The 22,663-nt window shown below is 33.6% G+C and overlaps 2 protein-coding genes and 6 pseudogenes across 4 annotated transcripts in view; 3 read left to right on the top strand and 5 right to left on the bottom strand.

Annotated features, from left to right (window-relative positions):
• Nucleotides 1-602: 602 nt before the first annotated feature.
• LOC101489473 (disease resistance protein RGA2-like) lies at nt 603-3,852 on the bottom strand (annotated as a pseudogene).
• LOC105851055 (putative disease resistance protein RGA4) lies at nt 3,024-5,115 on the top strand (annotated as a pseudogene).
• Nucleotides 5,116-5,281: 166 nt separating this feature from the next.
• LOC101488817 (putative disease resistance protein RGA3) lies at nt 5,282-9,466 on the bottom strand (annotated as a pseudogene).
• Nucleotides 9,467-10,736: 1,270 nt separating this feature from the next.
• On the top strand, nt 10,737-12,493 carry LOC101488476 (putative disease resistance protein RGA3; annotated as a pseudogene).
• Nucleotides 12,494-12,587: 94 nt separating this feature from the next.
• LOC101515716 (putative disease resistance protein RGA3) lies at nt 12,588-18,510 on the bottom strand (annotated as a pseudogene).
• Nucleotides 16,146-18,056, top strand: LOC101515057 (putative disease resistance protein RGA4; annotated as a pseudogene).
• A 948-nt stretch (nt 18,511-19,458) lies between the features above and the next one.
• Nucleotides 19,459-22,663, bottom strand: part of LOC101503017 (uncharacterized) — a 36,002-nt gene continuing 32,797 nt past the window's right edge. Inside the window, exons 14-15 of one of the 3 annotated variants that reach the window (XR_012161979.1) lie at nt 19,603-19,665; nt 19,459-19,491 (exon numbers count right to left, since the gene is read on the bottom strand). Coding sequence is in view for 1 of the 3 variants with exons in the window: in XM_073365106.1 (XP_073221207.1) it covers nt 19,660-19,665 (6 nt within the window). In the remaining 2 variants the exon portion in view is untranslated. Of the gene's footprint in view, nt 19,492-19,602; nt 19,666-22,663 lie in introns of those variants that run through there. The other 2 variants (XR_012161978.1, XM_073365106.1) reach the window with 2 other exon arrangements.
• The window catches only part of LOC101504743 (uncharacterized), a 3,502-nt gene continuing 566 nt past the window's right edge, over nt 19,728-22,663 (bottom strand). Inside the window, exons 2-8 of the mRNA XM_073365133.1 lie at nt 22,518-22,660; nt 20,970-21,076; nt 20,638-20,689; nt 20,466-20,550; nt 20,179-20,269; nt 20,056-20,094; nt 19,728-19,819 (exon numbers count right to left, since the gene is read on the bottom strand). Of these exons, the coding sequence (XP_073221234.1) occupies nt 19,751-19,819; nt 20,056-20,094; nt 20,179-20,269; nt 20,466-20,550; nt 20,638-20,689; nt 20,970-21,076; nt 22,518-22,660 (586 nt within the window). The 3' untranslated portion in view covers nt 19,728-19,750. The remainder of the gene's footprint in view (nt 19,820-20,055; nt 20,095-20,178; nt 20,270-20,465; nt 20,551-20,637; nt 20,690-20,969; nt 21,077-22,517; nt 22,661-22,663) is intronic.

Genomic DNA, 22,663 nt, shown 5'->3' with positions numbered 1-22,663 from the left:
TGCATCAACCACCATAAGCTCTATTGCCTGGAAACATCAAGATGAGGTTAGAAATAATTAAAACCAGTGTTGTCAAAGAAAACAGATGTTTGTTCAAATTATACTACGTTACAATGCTATAATGCTGCTATAGCCACTATTTGACACTACTTGGTACAAAATCGCATATCGTGGAATAGTAGTGGTTTGCTAAAATTCCGCTACACTGTAGCACTACAAAGCCAATATAGCTGTTATTTGGAAACACTGATTAAAATCAAAAAGTGGAAGTTTATGGATGTTAAAGAGACAGGATTCCGCTACACTGTAGCACTACAGAGCCAATATAGTCGTTATTTGACAACACTGATTAAAATCAAAAAGTGGAAGTTTAAGGATGTTAAAGAGACAGGAAAGGATAAAAGAAAAAGCAAGGAGTAACGACTTTGTACCTAAACCCTAAACCCTAAACGAATAGTAGTGGTTTGTTAAAATTCCGCTACACTGTAGCACTACAGAGCCAATATAGTCGTTATTTGACAACACTGATTAAAATCAAAAAGTGGAAGTTTAAGGATGTTAAAGAGACAGGAAAGGATAAAAGAAAAAGCAAGGAGTAGAAGGAAGATTTCTTACCATCCCCTCTGGAAAGCAAGAAAGCTCTTCATTAAAACTGTGAAGTTTATGAATTGAACATAGTAAATGTTGGTTGCATTTCCCTAGTACATCCAAATCACAGATATGAAAGGAAAGGCAAGCCCAACATTATAGGACATTCATAAATTTGAAGTGTTGAAAGGCTGAGAAACATGTTATCTCTATCCTCCCTCGATAACCTTATCAAGTTTGACAACCCTTTAGTTTTAAATTTCTGAAACCATCTGCAACTCCATCTTTGACTCCTCGTATAGGTATTTTAAATGAGTTATATTAAATATTTCTAGACTCTCTAGAGAAGGAAGGTGTAAACAATTTTTGCAATTCGCGAGTTGCAAATGAGTTAAATATTTTATAGAAGAACTAGACATCGTAAATAGGCAGTGTTTGAGGTTGAAGCACTTCAAGAATCTCCTCAACATTTTCCTGCTACTCTTCATTTTCCTGTCATACAAATTGCAACTTGTTCACATGATTGCTTCTTTGGCATTAGGTCATGTTTCAATTGTCTTATTTCTGCCAAAAGATATCATTTTTTATTGCCAACAAGGAAGCCAACATTCTTATATTTGGAGGCAAGCTTGATAGTTGATAATGCGTAACAACAATGCAAAGATAGATGTTGCAAAGCTTTCAAATGTAATAAATCATTAGGCAACTTTTGGAGGCTACAACAATGATCTAACTTTAAAATCTGCAAATTCCACAATGTACATTCTGGAAGAATTTTGAATTCGCCGTTACAAAGATTTATCTACATATTTTAAACAATCAATTGAAGATGACAACTTTTTACTACTTGGAAAGTTAAGCACCCGTAGAGAATAACATTTCAATACATGAGGTGGAATTCCGTTCTTCAATGATTTGATACCTCACAAGAGGTTGTTGGATCAAATGACTTAAGAGATGACAAACTCTTTTAAAGATACTAGGTACATCAGTCTCATATGCAATGTAACAAACCTGTTTTGTAACAGATTGAACAAGATCATGCATCTTGAAATTTGTAATTTTTCCATATACATTTACCTCGCTATCTTGTAAAAATGATCTCCAATGTAATTCATTCCACACCTCATTACCAATATCATATGTTTCCACTATTTAATTAGCCGTCCAAAGTTCAGCTTATTTATAATGTCATCTTTGCGAAACAATGCCAAAACATTGTCTCAATTTTATTAGAAAATTCAAGTAAATTAATCTCAAACAGACGTGACAGAGTTTTCGCCTTGTAAACTCCATAGCTTGCTTTCTATGACATACAACCACTCTTCATCCTCTCTTTTGAAACGCAAGAGACTTTCTAGTGCTATTGCCGTAAGACTAACTCCCCCACTTTTTTACTGTTTCCTTCCCCATGACCACAAGCTCTTCCTCATTTGGTCCAAAGCCACCTTTTCTAAACAATTCCCAACAATCTGTGTCAGATAGCATTGATAAATCATGAGGACATTGTTTCCATGATTGCTGCAACTTTTGAAATACGAGGTGGTGACCAAAATAGAAGCACTTTTTCCCCAAGTGCCAATACAGATTTCTAACTTTTGTCAATTCTCTTATTCATCGTCACACACATCATCCAACACCAACAAAATATCTTTTTTCTTTGTAGCAAATCTAAAAGTTTTCTTTGCAGCGACTCTAGATCTAAATCGTCACAAACAGAGGTTGATTCTATGATGGCTTTTGTCATTCTCTTCAAACTAAAATCTTCACAAACACACACCAAATTCTTAACTCAAAGTGGTTGACCACCTTTTCATGATGGAAGATAAGTTAGGCAAGTGTTGTTTTTCCAAGTCCACCAAGACCAATTACTAGATAGACAAATAAATCTTCCAAACCAGAAGCATCCTCAACCAAAAAGTCTACAATTTTATTTTGATCTTCATCTCTTCCATAGACTTGAGGTTGAGAAATGATGGAGGTGGTTTGGCGCCAGTCAAGTACACTAGTTTTCCTCGACTATCTCAGTCAAATGAAACTTTCTTCAGCTATTTCAGCTAACTTCCCCGTAATGTTTTTCATTTTCTTAACAATTTTGTAACGGAAAGCCACATGTTTGGGATGAAAAGATGATAAGAAAGAGTTTTGTACCTTGCGTGACAGTCTTTTGAACTCCATCTCCAATGCTAGCACACTCGTCCAAGATATCATCAACAACATGAGCAGCATCTTTGAGCTTAAGCAACATAGCTTTGTTTGAGAATTGTTTCTCCTCAGCATCTTCAAGAGTAGCTTTGATTGTTGTGAGCAAGCTAGCAAAACTATTAAATTGTTGATTGAAACTGAGAAATCGGTCAAGCTCCTTTTGAACAAGGGAGCTCAAATGTTGAAGAACAATTTCAAACACAACTTCAACCATCTTCTAATTCTTGGAAATGAAATTGAAAAAGTAAGAGAGAAGATATGAAAAAGTAAGATAGAAGATATTTGGTTTGCTTGTGAAATGCATGAATCAAATTGAATGGATTTTATGTAAGACCCTGATAAATCAAGAGATTTTTGAAAATTGTTTTATGTGTACATTTTCACGAAAAAAAAAAACAATTTTTAAAAACCTCTTGATTTATCAACTTGAGTCTTAGACGTCCTTACATAAAATCCATTCAGTTTGATTCCTGCATTTGACAAACAAACCAAATATCTTCTCTCTTACTTTTTCATATATTCTCTATTACTTTTTCAATTTCATTCCCAATAATTAGAAAATGGTTCAAGCTGCACTTTGAAACTGTGCTTCAAACATTTGAGCTTCAAAAGGAGTTTGACCGATTTCTCGGTTTCGATCAACAATTTAACAGTTTTGCTAGCTTGCTCACAACAATCAAAGCTGCTCTTGAAGATGCTGAGGAAAAACAATTCTCAAATAGAGCTATCAATGATTGGTTGTTTAAACTCAAAGATGTTCATGTTCTTGATGATATCTTAGACGAGTGTGCCACCGAAACATTGAAGATTAAGTATATAGGACTGCCACGCAAGGTACAAAACTCTTTGATATCATCTTTTCATCCCGTGGCTTCCGGTACAAAATTGCTAAGAAAATAAAGAACATCAAGGGGAGGCTAGATGAAATAGCTGAGAAGAAATGAGCAAGTTTCATTTGACTGAGATAGTCAGAGAGAGGGGAAACTAGTGTCCTTGATTGGCGCCAAGTCTATGGAAGAGATGAAGATCATTTAGACTTTTTGTTTGAGCATGCTTCTAGTTTGGAAGATTTATCTGCCTGTGCCTAATTGGTTTTAGCGGACTTGGAAAAAAAACACTTGCTAAAAAGTAAAAGATATTGGTTGGTGTTGGATGATGTGTGGGACGATAAACAAGAGAATTGTCAAAAGTTGAAATCCATATTGGTGTGAGGGAAAATGTGCTTCTATTTTGGTCACCACACGTTACCGCCCGTCTTTCAAAGGTTGCACCAATCATGAGAACAATGTCCTTCATGATTTATCAATGCTATCTGACACAGATTATTGGTAATTGTTTAGAAAACGTGTCTTTGGACCAAATGAGTTACAACGGGAAGAGCTTGTGGTCATGGGGAAGGAAATAGTAAAAAGTGTGGGAAGTTACTCTTGCGGCAACAACGCTAGGAAGTCTCTTGCGTTTAAAAGAGATGATAAAGAGTGGTTGTATGTCATAGAAAACAAGCTATAGAGTTTACAAGGCGAAAACTGTCATGTCTACCTTGAGATTAATTTACTTAAATTTGCCAATAAAATTGAGACAATGTTTTGCCTTATGTGCATTGTTTGGCAAAGATGACATTATAAATAAGGGGCTTTTAATTGAGCTTTGGGCGACTAATGAAATGGTGGAAACATATGATATTGGTAATGAGGTGTGGAATGAATTACAAGATCATTTTTCCAAGATACTGAGCTAGATGTATATGGAAAAATTACAAATTTCAATATGCATGATTTTGTTCATGATCTTGCTCAATGTGTCACAGAAGAGGTATGTTACATTACATATGAGACTGATGTACCTAGTATCTCTAAAAGAGTTCGTCATCTCTTAATCTATAAGAGGCAGTCATTTGATCCAGCAACCTCTTGTGGGGTATCAAATCATTTTAGACATGTTTGTCAATATTTAAGAATGGAATATCACTTATGTATTGAAATGTTATTCTTTGCGGGGACTTGAATCTTCAATTGATTGTTTAAAATATCGAAGGTACTTGAATCTTTCTAACGGCGAATTCAAAACTCTTTCAGAATGTAAATTGTGGAATTTGCAGATTTTTAAAGTTAGATCATAGCCTCCAAAAGTTGTCTAATAATTTGGTACACTTGAAAGTTTGCAACATCTATCAAGCTTGCCTCCAAATATAAGGATGTTGGCTTCCCCTAAGACTTTAACACTACATATGTAGTTGGCAATAAAAACGGATATCTTTTGGCAGAAATAAGACAATTGAAACGTAACCTCAAACACAACAACTTCAAAGTTTGGACATCATAGTTTACGATGTCTAGTTCTTCTCTAAAATATTTAACTCGACTCATGTAAAATATTTATACGAGGAGTCATCCAATGATGGAGTTGCAGGAGGTTTAAGAACACTAGAAAATTTAAAACTAAGGGGTTGTCAAACCTGACGAGTTTATCGAAGGAGGATAGAGATAACATGTTTCCCAGCCTTTTAACACTTCAAATTTATGAATGCCCTATAATGTTAGGTTTGCCTCATTTCTTTCCATCTCTCTGTGATTTGGATGTAATAGGAAAATGCAACCAACATTTACTAAGTTGAGTTCATAAACTTCACAGTCTTGAAACCCTTGGTTTCAGTTTTAACAAAGAGCTTACTTGCTTTCCAGAATGAATCATAACCCTCAATTCGTCCAGCTGCATTTTTCAAAATAAAATATATTTTACTATTCGTAAAAATGATATAAAATGCTTTTAATACACTTTTATTTGAAAGAAGCTCTCAAAATGATAACCTTCCAATATTCACCAAGATCTTGAATGCTAGATGAAATCTGCAAATAATCATTTGCTTGCACAAATGCATCAACTACCATAAGCTCTATTGCCTGGAAACATCAAGATGAGGTTAGAAATAATTAAAACCAGTGTTGTCAAAGAAAACAGATGTTTGTTCAAATTATACTACGTTACAATGCTATAATGCTGCTATAGCCACTATTTGACACTACTTGGTACTAAATCGCATATCGTGGAATAGTAGTGGTTTGTTAAATTTCCGCTACACTGTAGCACTACAGAGCCAATATAGTCGTTATTTGACAACACTGATTAAAATCAAAAAGTGGAAGTTTAAGGATGTTAAAGAGACAGGAAATGATAAAAGAAAAAGCAAGGAGTAACGACTTTGTACCTAAACCCTAAACCTTAAACGAATAGTAGTGGTTTGTTAAAATTCCGCTACACTATAGCACTGCAGAGCCAGTATAGCCGTTATTTGACAACACTGATTAAAATCAAAAAGTGGAAGTTTATGGATGTTAAAGAGACAGGAAAGGATAAAAGAAAAAGCAAGGAGTAACGACTTCGTACCTTTACTTTTGGATGTGTATAAATTGTTCTATACTTAAAGCTCTTCATTAAAACTGTGAAGTTTATGAATTGAACATAGTAAATGTTGGTTGCATTTCCCTGGTACATCCAAATCACAGAGATATGAAAGGAAAGGCAAGCCCAACATTATAGGACATTCATAAATTTGAAGTGTTGAAAGGCTAATAAACATGTTATCTCTATCCTCCCTCGATAACCTTATCAAGTTTGACAACCCTTTAGTTTTAAATTTCTGAAACCTTCTGCAACTCCATCTTTGACTCCTCGTATAGGTATTTTAAATGAGTTATATTAAATATTTGTAGACTCTCTAGAGAAGGAAGGTGTAAACAATTTTTGCAATTTGCGAGTTGCAAATGAGTTAAATATTTTAGAGAAGACCTAGACATCGTAAATAGGCAGTGTTTGAGGTTGAAGCACTTCAAGAATCTCCTCAAAATTTTCCTGCGACTCTTCATTTTCCTGTCATACAAATTGCAACCTGTTCACATGATTGCTTCTTTGGCATTAGGTCATGTTTCAATTGTCTTATTTCTGCCAAAAGATATCATTTTTTATTGCCAACAAGGAAACCAACATTCTTATATTTGGAGGCAAGCTTGATAGTTGATAATGCGTAACAACAATGCAAAGATAGATGTTGCAAAGCTTTCAAATGTAATAAATCATTAGGCAACTTTTGGAGGCTACAACAATGATCTAACTTTAAAATCTGCAAATTCCACAATGTACATTCTGGAAGAATTTTGAATTCGCCGTTAGAAAGATTTATCTAGATATTTTAAACAATCAATTATTGATGACAACTTTTTACTACTTGGGAAGTCAAGACCCGCAGAGAATAACATTTCAATACATGAGGTGGAATTCCGTTCTTCAATGATTTGATACCTCACAAGAGGTTGTTGGATCAAATGACTTAAGAGATGACGAACTCTTTTAGAGATACTAGGTACATCAGTCTCATATGCAATGTAACAAACCTGTTTTTTAACAGATTGAACAAGATCTTGTATCTTGAAATTTGTAATTTTTCCATATACATTTACCTCACTATCTTGTAAAAATGATCTCCAATGTAATTCATTCCACACCTCATTACCAATATCATATGTTTCCACCATTTAATTAACCGTCCAAAGTTCCGCTTATTTATAATGTCATCTTTGCGAAACAATGCCAAAACATTGTCTCAATTTGATTAGAAAATTCAAGTAAATTAATCTCAAGCAGACGTGACAGAGTTTTTGTCTTGTAAACTCCATAGCTTGCTTTCTATGACATACAACCACTCTTCATCCTCTCTTTTAAAACGCAAGAGACTTTCTAGTGCTATTGCCGTAAGACTAACTCCCCCACTTGTTTACTGTTTCATTCCCCATGACCACAAGCTCTTCCTCATTTGGTCCAAATGCACATTTTCTAAACAATTCCCAACAATCTGCATCAGATAGCATTGATAAATCATGAGGACATTGTTTCATTGCTGCAACTTTTGAAATACGGGGTGGTGACCAAAATAGAAGCACTTTTCCCCCAAGTGCCAATACAGATTTCAACTTTTGTCAATTATCTTATTCATCGTCCCACACATCATCCAACACCAACAAAATATCTTTTTTCTTTGTAGCAAATCTACAAGTTTTCTTTGCAGCGGCTCTAGATCTAAATCGTCACATGCATGTCCAGAGGTTGATTCTACGATAGCTTTTGTCATTCTCTTCAAACTAAAATCTTCACAAACACACACCCAAATTCTTAGCTCAAAGTGGTTGACCATCTTTTCATGATGGAAGATAAGTTGGGCAAGTGTTGTTTTTCCAAGTCAACCAAGACCAATTACTAGATAGACAGATAAATCTTCCAAACCAGAAGCATCCTCAACCAAAAAGTCTACAATTTTATTTTGATCTTCATCTCTTCCATAGACTTGAGGTTGAGAAATGATGGAGGTGGTTTGGCGCCAGTCAAGTACACTAGTTTTCCTCGACTATCTCAGTTAAATGAAACTTTCTTCAGCTATTTCAGCTAACTTCCCCGTAATGTTTTTCATTTTCTTAACAATTTTGTAACAGAAAGCCACATGTTTGGGATGAAAAGATGATAAGAAAGAGTTTTGTACCTTGCATCACAGTCTTTTGAACTCCATCTCCAATGCTAGCACACTCGTCCAAGATATCATCAACAACATGAGCAGCATCTTTGAGTTTAAGCAACATAGCTTTGTGTCGCGTCGGGTTTGTCGGCGAAAAAGGAGTCGCCACCAATTTTATTTTTGTTAAAGGAAAAATTGGATAAAACCTAAAATAATATTTTTGAACCAAAAATTTGGATTCGGGAGTCCATTACGAGTAGGGAATTATTAACACCCTACAACGTCTGTTAAAACGGTTACCCTATAATTAATTATATACAAACTATTTATTTATTTTTACCCAAAAAAAATAATAAAAAATTAAATTATTTACATTAATGAAAGAAGAAAAAAATATTTGTTTTATTAATTTGGTTTGACAAGGGTAAGACCTTGCTCCTACGTATCCCCAGGTGCAATAGGGAAATCAAAACACACGTAGTTCTTAGGTAGAAAATATTTATGTGTTGACCGATTTTATTATTATTTTTATTTATATATGTATCAAAATATAAAAATAAAAATGTAATAATAGTAATAATGATGATGATAATAATAATAATATTTATTCTTGGATTATATGTTTTAAAGTAAAGAAAAAAAAATTAATTTTTCTTTTAAAAAAATAACGTAATATGGCGGTATGTGAACGAGATAAATGGACACGACGGTGAAATAATCTGTTAAATTATTTGTTCGTACGTTGTCGGATATGTCGCGACACAAAGGCCACCCACGATTGAGAGTGAGTAATATGGCGCGGCGAGCGAGGATGAATTTCATCCGGCGGCCGAGACCATTAATTCTAATCCTAAAGGTGAAAACATTTATCTGTTGTTATGATTTTTTTTAGTTATAAAGACGTATTATGAATATTATATGACAATATGGTGCAATTTATTTTCTCGGTCTATAAACATCAATTGGTTATATTTTTTTATTATTATTTTTGTGTTGCAAAGAAAACAACTTTAGGATTAAACGATTCTTTAAAAAATAAAAGCTTAACACATAAGTTTACTTTTTACAAACAGGAAAATAAAATAGAAAGCGAAATAAAATATATTTTAAAAAAAGATGCAAAAAACAAAACAAAAGACTAATAAGCAGAAAATTAGAGAAAAAAAAAGATAAGAAAAATGATACCTTACTCTTGAATTGTTGTTTTGCTAGACCGATTGTTTCAAGATCAGATTTTCTTCTTCTCTTTTGCCTACTAATCTCTCTATTTTTATGTGCTCTCAATTTATGTTTCGAACTCCCCCCCTTGTCTTCTTGTGGCCGACTATTTATAGACTTTTGGATATAAATTTCAAAAGACAAAAGAATAATTGTCAATTGATTACCATTAATCTATTTTTGTTGGTTTGTTTTCTTTTAATTGGCCACAATTATACCGATTCTTATTGCTATTGATTTATTTCTTCGGTTTTCTTTTCTATTCAATTGATCACCATTATTCTGATTTTTATGACCATCAATCAATTTATTTTTGGTTTTTTTTTCCATTTATTTTGATCATCATTGCATTGATTTTTATGACCATCAATTCCTTTCTTTTCAATTTCCTTTATTTTTATTTCTTATTATTATTTTTATATTTTAGAAAATAGTCTGAACAAGAATTAGAGGCAAACAAGAACCGAAAACACTTGTGATTGTTAAAAGCTTATATCCATAATTATTTATTTTTATTTTTATATTTCTTCACATATAATTATATATTTATTATTATTATTATTATTATTATTATTATTATTATTATTATCATTATTTCCTTTTTAATAAAAAGTAAAAATCGGACAAAATTAGGTGTCAACACTTTGTTTGAGAATTGTTTCTCCTCAGCATCTTCAAAAGTAGCTTTGATTGTTGTGAGCAAGCTAGCAAAACTACTAAATTGTTGATTGAAACTGAGAAATCGGTCAAGCTCCTTTTGAACAAGGGAGCTCAAATGTTGAAGCACAGTTTCACCTTTTGAACAAGGGAGCTCAAATGTTGAAGCACAGTTTCAAACACAGCTTTAACCATCTTCTAATTCTTGGAAATGAAATTGAAAAAGTAAGAGAGAAGATATGAAAAAGTAAGATAGAAGATATTTGGTTTGCTTGTGAAATGCAGGAATCAAACTGAATGGATTTTATGTAAGACCCTGATAAATCAAGAGATTTTTGAAATTTGTTTTATGTGTACATTTTCACGAAGAAAAAAAAACAATTTTTAAAAACCTCTTGATTTATCAACTTGGGTCTTAGACCGTTCTTACATAAAATCCATTCAGTTTGATTCCTGCATTTCACAAGCAAACCAAATATCTTCTCTCTTACTTTTTCATATATTCTCTATTACTTTTTCAATTTCATTCCCAATAATTAGAAAATGGTTCAAGCTGCGCTTTGAAACTATGCTTCAAACATTTGAACTTCAAAAGGAGTTTGGCCGATTTCTCGGTTTCGATCAACAATTTAACAGTTTTGCTAGCTTGCTCACAACAATCGAAGCTGCTCTTGAAGATGCTGAGGAAAAACAATTCTCAAATAGAGCTATCAATGATTGGTTGTTTAAACTCAAAGATGTTCACGTTCTTGATGATATCTTGGACGAGTGTGCCACCGAAGCATTGGAGATTAAGTATATAGGACTGCCACGCAAGGTAAAAAACTCTTTGATATCATCTTTTCATCCAAGCACGTGGCTTCCGTTACAAAATTGCTAAGAAAATAAAAAACATCAAGGGGAGGCTAGATGAAATAGCTGAGAAGAAATGAGCAAGTTTCATTTGACGTCAGAGAGAGGGAAACTAGTGTCCTTGATTGGCGCCAAGTCTATGGAAGAGATGAAGATCATTTAGACTTTTTGGTTGAGGATGCTTCTGGTTTGGAAGATTTATCTGCCTGTGCCTAATTGGTTTTAGCGGACTTGGAAAAACAACACTCGCCAAACTTGTCTTCAATCATGAAAAGGAGTCAACCACTTTGAACTAAGAATTTGGGTATATTTCCGAAGATTTTAGTTTGAAGAGAATGACAAAAGTCATCATAGAATTTGGACATGCTTGTTGTGACGATTTAGATCTACGCTGTAAAGAAAACTTTTGGATTTGCTAAAAAGTAAAAGATATTGGTTGGTGTTGGATGATGTGTGGGACGATAAACAAGAGAATTGTCAAAAGTTGAAATCTATATTGGTGTGAGGGAAAATGTGCTTCTATTTTGGTCACCACACGTTACCGCCCGTCTTTCAAAGGTTGCACCAATCATGAGAACAATGTCATTCATGATTTATCAATGCTATCTGAGACAGATTACTTTGGAGCAAATGAGTTAGAACGGGAAGAGCTTGTGGTCATGGGGAAAGAAATAGTAAAAAGTGTGGGAAGTTACTCTTGCGGCAACAACACTAGGAAGTCTCTTGCGTTTAAAAGAGATGATAAAGAGTGGTTGTATGTCATAGAAAGCAAGCTATAGAGTTTACAAGGCTAAAACTGTCATGTCTGTGTTGAGATTAATTTACTTAAATTTGCCAATAAAATTGAGACAATGCTTTGCCTTGTGTGCATTGTTTGGCAAAGATGACATTATAAATAAGGGGCTTTTAATTGAGCTTTGGACGACTAATAAAATGGTGGAAACATATGATATTGGTAATGAGGTGTGGAATGAATTATATTGAAGATCATTTTTTCAAGATACTGAGCTAGATGTATATGGAAAAATTACAAATTTCAAGATGCATGATCTTGTTCATGATCTTGCTCAATGTGTCACAGAAGAGGTATGTTACATTACATATGAGACTGATGTACCTAGTAGTGAGGTATCAAATCATTGAAGAACGGAATTCCACCTCATGTATTGAAATGTTATTCTCTGCGGGTGCTTGACTTCCCAAGTAGTAAAAAGTTGTTATCTTCAATTGATTGTTTAAAATATCTAGATAAATCTTTCTAAGGGCGAATTCAAAATTCTTCCAGAATGTACATTGTGGAATTTGCAGATTTTAAAGTTAGATCATTGTTGTAGCCTCCAAAAGTTGCCTAATGATTTATTACATTTGAAAGCTTTGCAACATCTATCTTTGCATTGTTGTTACGCATTATCAACTATCAAGCTTGCCTCCAAATATAAGAATGTTGGTTTCCTTGTTGGCAATAAAAAATGATATCTTTTGGCAGAAATAAGACAATTGAAACATGACCTAATGCCAAAGAAGCAATCATGTGAACAAGTTGCAATTTGTATGACAGGAAAATGAAGAGTAGCAGGAAAATTTTGAGGAGATTCTTGAAGTGCTTCAACCTCATACACTGCCTATTTACGATGTCTAGTTCTTCTCTAAAATATTTAACTCATTTGCAACTCGCGAATTGCAAAAATTGTTTACAGCTTCCTTATCTAGAGAGTTTAGAAATATTTAATATAACTCATTTAAAATACCTATACGAGGAGTCAAAGATGGAGTTGCAGAAGGTTTCAGAAATTTAAAACTAAAGGGTTGTCAAACTTGATAAGGTTATAGAGGGAGGATAGAGATAACATGTTTATTAGCCTTTCAACACTTCAAATTTATGAATGTCCTATAATGTTGGGCTTGCCTTTCCTTTCATATCTCTGTGATTTGGATGTACCAGGGAAATGCAACCAACATTTACTATGTTCAATTCATAAACTTCACAGTTTTAATGAAGAGCTTTATGTATAGAACAATTTATACACATCCAAAAGTAATGGTACGAAGTCGTTACTCCTTGCTTTTTCTTTTATCTTTTCCTGTCTCTTTAACATCCATAAACTTCCACTTTTTGATTTTAATCAGTGTTGCCAAATAACGGCTATATTGGCTCTGTAGTGCTACACAGTGTAGCAGAATTTTAACAAACCACTACTATTCGTTTAGGGTTTAGGGTTTAGGTACAAAGTCGTTACTCCTTGCCTTTTCTTTTATCCTTTCCTGTCTCTTTAACATCCTTAAACTTCCACTTTTTGATTTTAATCAGTGTTGTCAAATAACGACTATATTGGCTCTGTAGTGCTACAGTGTAGCGGAATTTTAACAAACCACTACTATTCCACGATATGCGATTTTGTACCAAGTAGTGTCAAATAGTGGCTATAGCAGCATTATAGCATTGTAACGTAGTATAATTTGAACAAACATCTGTTTTCTTTGACAACACTGGTTTTAATTATTTCTAACCTCATCTTGATGTTTCCAGGCAATAGAGCTTATGGTGGTTGATGCATTTGTGCAAGCAAATGATTATTTGCAGATTTCATCTAGCATTCAAGATCTTGGTGAATATTGGAAGGTTATCATTTTGAGAGCTTCTTTCAAATAAAAGTGTATTAAAAGCATTTTATATCATTTTTACGAATAGTAAAATATATTTTATTTTGAAAAATGCAGTTGGACGAATTGAGGGTTATGATTCATTCTGGAAAGCAAGTAAGCTCTTCGTTAAAACTGAAACCAAGGGTTTCAAGACTGTGAAGTTTATGAACTGAACTTAGTAAATGTTGGTTGCATTTTCATATTACATCCAAATCACAGAGAGATGGAAAGAAAGGAGGCAAACCTAACATTATAGGGCATTCATAAATTTGAAGTGTTAAAAGGCTGGGAAACATGTTATCTCTATCCTCATTCGATAAACTTGTCAGGTTTGACAACCCCTTAGTTTTAAATTTTCTAGTGTTCTTAAACCTCCTGCAACTCTATTATTGGATGACTCCTCGTATAAATATTTTACATGAGTCGAGTTAAATATTTTAGAGAAGAACTAGACATCCTAAACTTGATATTGAATAATTGATATAGGGACATTCAGGAATAGTTTTTATTAGCACACTTACTATTTATGTGAAATGAAATTTTGGACATACAAGTCTTGGCATCAAAGAAAATTGTACCACAATAAAACTATTTTTATAAAGTAGTAAACTATGATGTCCAGACTTTGAAGTTGTTGCGTTGGGAAGTCAAGCACCCGCAGAGAATAACATTTCAATACATGGGGTGGAATTCGGTTCTTCAATGATTTGATACCTCACAAGAGGTTGTTGGATCAAATGACTTAAGAGATGACGAACTCTTTTAGAGATACATCAGTCTCATATGCAATGTAACAAACCTCTTTTGTAACAGATTGAACAAGATCGTGCATCTTGAAATTTGTAATTTTTCCATATACATTTTTACCTCATTATCTTGTAAAAATGATCTCCAATGTAATTCATTCCACACTTCATTACCAATATCATATGTTTCCACCATCCAAAGTTTCGCTTATTTATAATGTCATCTTTGCGAAACAATGCTAGAACATTGTCTCAATTTTATTAGAAAATTCAAGTAAATTAATCTCCACCTGACAGAGTTTTCGCCTTGTAAACTCCATAGCTTGCTTTCTATGACATACAACCACTCTTCATCCTCTCTTTTAAAACGCAAGAGACTTTCTAGTGCTATTGCCGTAAGACTAACTCCCCCACTTTTTTACTGTTTCCTTCCCCATGACCACAAGCTCTTCCTCATTTGGTCCAAAGGCACCTTTTCTAAACAATTCCCAACAATCTCTGTCAGATAGCATTGATAAATGGGGACATTGTTTCCATGATTGTTGCAACTTTTGAAATACGGGGTGGTGACCAAAATAGAAGCACTTTTTCCCCAAGTGCCAATACAGATTTCAACTTTTGTCAATTCTCTTATTCATCATCCTAACACCAACAGAATATCTTTTTTCTTTGTAGCAAATCTAAAAGTTTTCTTTGCAGCGGCTCTAGATCTAAATCGTCACATGCATGTCCAGAGGTTGATTCTATGATGGCTTTTGTCATTCTCTTCAAACTAAAATCCTCACAAACACACACCCAAATTCTTAGCTCAAAGTGGTTGACCACCTTTTCATGATGGAAGATAAGTTGGGCAAGTGTTGTTTTTCCAAATCCACCAAGACCAATTACTGGATATGCAGGTAAATCTTCCAAACCAGAGCATATTCAACCAAGAAGTCTACAATTTTATTTTGATCTTCATCTCTTCCATAGACTTGAGGTTGAGAAATGATGGAGGTGGTTTGGCGCCAGTCAAGTACACTAGTTTTCCTCGACTATCTCAGTCAAATGAAACTTTCTTCAGCTATTTCAGCTAACTTCCCCGTAATGTTTTTCATTTTCTTAACAATTTTGTAACGGAAAGCCACATGTTTGGGATGAAAAGATGATAAGAAAGAGTTTTGTACCTTGCGTGACAGTCTTTTGAACTCCATCTCCAATGCTAGCACACTCGTCCAAGATATCATCAACAACATGAGCAGCATCTTTGAGCTTAAAGAGTAGCTTTGATTGTTGGGAGCAAGCTAGCAAGACTATTAAATTGTTGATTGAAACTGAGAAATCGGTCGAGCTCATTTTGAACAAGGGAGCTCAAATGTTGAAGCACAGTCTCAAACACAGCTTCAACCATCTTCTAATTCTTGGAAATGAAATTGAAAAAGTAAGAGAGAAGATATGAAAAAGTAAGATAGAAGATATTTGGTTTGCTTGTGAAATGCAGGAATCAAACTGAATGGATTTTATGTAAGACCCTGATAAAAGAGATTTTTGAAAATTGTTTTATGTGTACATTTTCACGAAGAAAAAAAAAACAATTTATAAAAACCTCTTGATTTATCAACTTGGGTCTTAGACCGTCCTTACCTAAAATCCATTCAGTTTGATTCCTGCATTTCACAAGCAAACCAAATATCTTCTCTCTTACTTTTTCATATATTCCCTACTACTTTTTCAATTTCATTCCCAATAATTAGAAAATGGTTCAAGCTGCGCTTTGAAACTTTGAAACTGTGCTTCAAACATTTGAGCTTCAAAAGGAGTTTGGCCGATTTCTCGGTTTCGATCAACAATTTAACAGTTTGGCTAGCTTGCTCACAACAATCAAAGCTGCTCTTGAAGATGCTGAGGAAAAACAATTCTCAAACAGAGCTATCAATGATTGGTTGTTTAAACTCAAAAATGATATCTTGGACGAGTGTGCCACCGAAGCATTGGAGATTAAGTATATAAGACTGCCACGCAAGGTAAAAAACTCTTTGATATCATCTTTTCATCCAAGCACGTGGCTTCCGTTACAAAATTGCTAAGAAAATAAAAAACATCAAGGGGAGGCTAGATGAAATAGCTGAGAAGAAATGAGCAAGTTTCATTTGACTGAGATAGTCAGAGAGAGGGGAAACTAGTGTCCTTGATTGGCGCCAAGTCTATGGAAGAGATGAAGATCATTTAGACTTTTTGGTTGAGGATGCTTCTGGTTTGGAAGATTTATCTGCCTGTGCCTAATTGGTTTTAGCGGACTTGGAAAAACAACACTCGCCAACCTTGTCTTCAATCATGAAAAGGAGTCAACCACTTTGAACTAAGAATTTGGGTATATTTCCGAAGATTTTAGTTTGAAGAGAATGACAAAAGTCATCATAGAATTTGGACATGCTTGTTGTGACGATTTAGATCTACGCTGTAAAGAAAACTTTTGGATTTGCTAAAAAGTAAAAGATATTGGTTGGTGTTGGATGATGTGTGGGACGATAAACAAGAGAATTGTCAAAAGTTGAAATCTATATTGGTGTGAGGGAAAATGTGCTTCTATTTTGGTCACCACACGTTACCGCCCGTCTTTCAAAGGTTGCACCAATCATGAGAACAATGTCATTCATGATTTATCAATGCTATCTGAGACAGATTATTGGTAATTGTTTAGAAAACGTGTCTTTGGAGCAAATGAGTTAGAACGGGAAGAGCTTGTGGTCATGGGGAAGGAAATAGTAAAAAGTGTGGGAAGTTACTCTTGCGGCAACAACACTAGGAAGTCTCTTGCGTTTAAAAGAGATGATAAAGAGTGGTTGTATGTCATAGAAAGCAAGCTATAGAGTTTACAAGGCTAAAACTGTCATGTCTGCGTTGAATTTACTTAAATTTGCCAATAAAATTGAGACAATGCTTTGCCTTATGTGCATTGTTTGGCAAAGATGACATTATAAATAAGGGGCTTTTAATTGAGTCCAAACTAATAAAACGGTGGAAACATATGATATTGGTAATGAGGTGTGGAATGAATTACATTGAAGATCATTTTTCCAAGATACTGAGCTAGATGTATATGGAAAAATTACAAATTTCAAGATGCATGATCTTGTTCATGATCTTGCTCAATGTGTCACAGAAGAGGTATGTTACATTACATATGAGACTGATGTACCTAGTAAAGTTCGTCATCTCTTAATATATAAGAGGCAGTCATTTGATCCAGCAACCTCTTGTGGGGTATCAAATCATTTTAGACATGTTTGTCAATAATTAAGAATGGAATATCACTTATGTATTGAAATGTTATTCTTTGCTGGGACTTGAATCATCAATTGATTGTTTAAAATATCGAAGGTACTTGAATCTTTCTAACGGCGAATTCAAAACTCTTTCAGAATGTAAATCGTGGAATTTGCAGATTTTTAAAGTTAGATCATAGCCTCCAAAAGTTGTCTAATAATTTGGACACTTGAAAGTTTGCAACATCTATCAAGCTTGCCTCCAAATATAAGGATGTTGGCTTCCCCTACGACTTTAACACTACATATGTAGTTGGCAATAAAAACGGATATCTTTTGGTAGAAATAAGACAATTGAAACGTAACCTCAAACACAACAACTTCAAAGTCTGGATATCATAGTTTACTACTTTATAAAAATAGTTTTATTGTGGTACAATTTCCTTTGATGCCAAGACTTGTATGTCCAAAATTTCATCTCACATAAATAGTAAGTGTGCTAATAAAAACTATTCCTGAATGTCCCTATATCAATTATTCAATATCAAGTTTAGGATGTCTAGTTCTTCTCTAAAATATTTAACTCGACTCATGTAAAATATTTATACGAGGAGTCATCCAATAATGGAGTTGCAGGAGGTCTAAGAACACTAGAAAATTTAAAACTAAGGGGTTGTCAAACCTGACGAGTTTATCGAATGAGGATAGAGATAACATGTTTCCCAGCCTTTTAACACTTCAAATTTATGAATGCCCTATAATGTTAGGTTTGCCTCCTTTCTTTCGATCTCTCTGTGATTTGGATGTAATATGAAAATGCAACCAACATTTACTAAGTTCAGTTCATAAACTTCACAGTCTTGAAACCCTTGGTTTCAGTTTTAACGAAGAGCTTACTTGCTTTCCAGAATGAATCATAACCCTCAATTCGTCCAGCTGCATTTTTCAAAATAAAATATATTTTACTATTCGTAAAAATGATATAAAATGCTTTTAATACACTTTTATTTGAAAGAAGCTCTCAAAATGATAACCTTCCAATATTCACCAAGATCTTGAATACTAGATGAAATCTGCAAATAATCATTTGCTTGCACAAATGCATCAACCACCATAAGCTCTATTGCCTGGAAACATCAAGATGAGGTTAGAAATAATTAAAACCAGTGTTGTCAAAGAAAACAGATGTTTGTTCAAATTATACTACGTTACAATGCTATAATGCTGCTATAGCCACTATTTGACACTACTTGGTACTAAATCGCATATCGTAGTGCTACAATGTAGTGGTTTGTTAAAATTCCGCTACACTGTAGCACTACAGAGCCAATATAGTCGTTATTTGACAACACTGATTAAAATCAAAAAGTGGAAGTTTAAGGATGTTAAAGAGACAGGAAAGGATAAAAGAAAAAGCAAGGAGTAACGACTTTGTACCTAAACCCTAAACCCTAAACGAATAGTAGTGGTTTGTTAAAATTCCGCTACACTGTAGCACTACAGAGCCAATATAGCCGTTATTTGACAACACTGATTAAAATCAAAGAGTGGAAGTTTATGGATGTTAAAGAGACAGGAAAGGATAAATTGTATGTGTATAAATTGTATAAATTGTTCGTACCTTTACTTTTGGATGTGTATAAATTGTTCTATACAGAACAGCATGAGTTGCAAACAACTTGTGGATGGTAAGATCTACAAAATTACAAAGCCAAACGCAAGAAAATTTAGAAACATGCAATTGAATAAGCATTAAAAAAAATGTGAGACATAACACTAACAGTCGTTTGCACAATAACAAATCTCGTCATCCAAAACTCGCATGGTCTCCAATAACCTGCAAGGACACTACAATTTATGATATTGAAGAAACATATAACCTATAGGTATATTATATACTTCTAATTTATTGCTAAGAAAAAGTTATTTTGAAAATAATTCATGAAACCTCTGAAATTCAAAGTTGCATCCAACACCACTAGCTCGACAGTCACGAGCATTATAGTCAAATCTGCAAATCAATAGTTTCCACAAAGCATTACTTAGATGAATGAAAAAAAATTGTAAACTAGATTCATCTGTTAAATTTTATGTGCTTAGTCAACATCGATTCCATTTCGTCCATTTGCAACAATATCATACAGGAAACTCTTCTCACTTGAGCTTTAAATAACAAACAAAAGGAAAACAAATTATATTAAAAGCAGAAAAAAAATAAAAAATAAAAAAATAAAAAAAAAGAGATAGTTAGGTAATAACAAATTAAATAACAAACTTTAATTGTAGAAATAGCTAATACATAAGCTCATATAAGAATAAACAAAACTCATCAATCCTATCGGACATCAGCAAATATGTCTTAAGAATAAACAATTTAAAGACAAAAAATAAAAAATCTTACCCTAGGAAGAGCAAATTCGGAGCTCGCTAATATCATCTCCTGCCAAATTAAAAGTCTACTATTCGGTAACTCAAGATACTTGATATAAAACAGGTAAAAGACAACTGAAAGTAGTAGCATTACCTTGACTCTTTTTAACATTTGAGGATCAATATCAATACGGTGTTCCTCAACTATATGATCAACCATATTGACAGACATTTGTTCATGCGACCTATGATGTACAAAACATTACACAACATTACACATTGTATGTATGGTGTGTATAATCAATCATAATGACCACAAAGTTTTACGAATAACCACATAAAACATAGTAATAATTTTTTGTTCAAGACTTAGAAACACAACAAAACTTCTTTCTATAACATTAAAAAGAAAAATGAAATGAATTAAAATGACAATAGTACCAATCAGAAACGCTCATAACTTGGGGGAGAAACTCACGTTCAAACAAGTGACTGAGTGGCCCGTGTCCCACATCATGCATAAGTCCTAACAAGAATGATGACTATGTCAGGAAAAATTAGAAACTTTTAATGGAAATAAAATCATGACCAGTTTTGAAGAAAAATTATATACCAGCAAGTTTCACCGTTTGAATATCAAATTTATCAATACCAAGCTCACTGCCCTGAAAGATCACAGGCATGGATGATACTTTCAACAAAAAGACTATTATACCTTCTATAGTGTTGTCAATTGCAGATCATAGAAAATAACAAATTGTTCGTATTCGTTTCCACAACAATGCTATAGCAGCACTATAGTTGCTATTTTGCTTGGTAAGCCGCTACAGTTGCTATTTAACATTTTGTACCAAATAGCAATTTGTTCAAATTCTTCTAAGCTATAGCCGCTATTTAACAACATTGACCTTTAAAAGGGTAAATTATAAAATAAATAAAAAATACTTGATAATTATTAAGCTTTTCAACAGATTGGCCAGCAATCCAGTACACTCCAAGAGAATGCTCAAATCTGGAATGAACAGCGCCTGGGTAAACCAAGTGTGTCAAACCTGAAACATAAAACAAATTCATCTATTGGAGAGATCATACAACTGAAAATTCAAAAAATTTATATCAAGTCATGCATGCACTAAAGGTATATCAGTGAATCAGTGATAGATATTTCATTAGATCCTTGATATATTACTATATTGCATCAAAGATGCAACATTTTCGGGTATAGTTGTAAATAGATTAGTTATTGTGATTACTTATCGGGGAATCAAACTGGCGACCTCTTTGTGTTGGTTGCATAATGGCATAAATGCAAATACTATTCCATTTAAGGTTCCATAACACTCAACTATGTGTGCTTTCATCACTGTAACATATTAGTGAAAAATCAGAATTCAGAAATATCTTTTATTCTTCTTTTTATACACATGGCCACAGTTTTGCATCATGTAATAATAATTCACGTAACTAACACAATTTTACATCATGTGGCCGAATTCGCGTAACACTAAACTTGTTATAAAGCAAACACAGCTTTATGAAATTGCAAAGTTATACTCTTTAACTTAGTGTCGTTTCGATGTGAAATCTACCCCATAAAACTAACACAAATGAAGAATCCAAAGCAATATAAAAACATACTACTCTAATAAACTGTAAAACCTGTTTTACACAAAATAAAAATGCTTGTAATTAATTTTCTGCAAGTAAAACTCATTAGGCGTACATGGCTCGGAGGAAGCGTAGGATATTATGACACATAAATATATACAAGAGATGGTAATGAGTTCCTTGATAACAGTCGATTCACTTCAGTCTCAATACACTAATTATCGTCTGTAAAGAATTTAAATGAACAAATTTAAAACATAATAACACATTCTACAATGTAATACTTGATTGTCTGATATTCATTCCGTTATATATAACAACCTGATTTCAACCATTACAATATCTTCAAATAAAAAGGTAACAAAACACAAATTATGACTACTATAACCTAAGCTCCCACATAAAATACAAAAATATCCAATCATAAAGATTTCAAAGCTATCTCCACGATTTCAAGAACAATTCATTCATATACAAAAACAAGCCAAAAAAATGACTAAATTTATTATGCAAATCACAATGATAAAAAATATAATTTAAAACAATGAATAGTGCAAGAATATATCAACTCACGAAGCCTGCAATATATAAAACAAAAAAATAAATCGGCTTTAAATCAAAATTCCATGCTAACAAAATATTCCATGCTCCAAACTCAACACTAACAAAATAAGCTTTAAACTCCAAATCATGCTCCAAAACTCCAAATCAACACTAACAAATTTCATACTCCAAAATTCCAAATCAAAATTCCAAACTCCAAATCAAAGCTCCAAACTCAACACTAACAAAACAAGCTTTAAATTTCATACTATCAAAAATCAAAACTAACAAAAATCAGCACTAACTAAGAAAAATCAGCACTAACAAAATAAAAATCCGAACCTTTTGAACAAAGCAGCAACGCGATCTGCGGCGAACAGAGAGGCGAGAGCGATGAACGGCCATGGAGGCAGTCAGACAGAGGCGGCCACAGGCCCGCAGCGAGCAGAGGAGCAGAGGCGGCCGCGCGTTTGTCGAGATTGATTGTA

Source organism: Cicer arietinum, chromosome 2, assembly GCF_000331145.2.
Source record: "Cicer arietinum cultivar CDC Frontier isolate Library 1 chromosome 2, Cicar.CDCFrontier_v2.0, whole genome shotgun sequence".
NCBI lineage: Eukaryota > Viridiplantae > Streptophyta > Magnoliopsida > Fabales > Fabaceae > Cicer > Cicer arietinum.
Note: the sequence above shows the minus strand (reverse complement) of the source record. Positions and strands in the feature narration are given on the sequence as shown.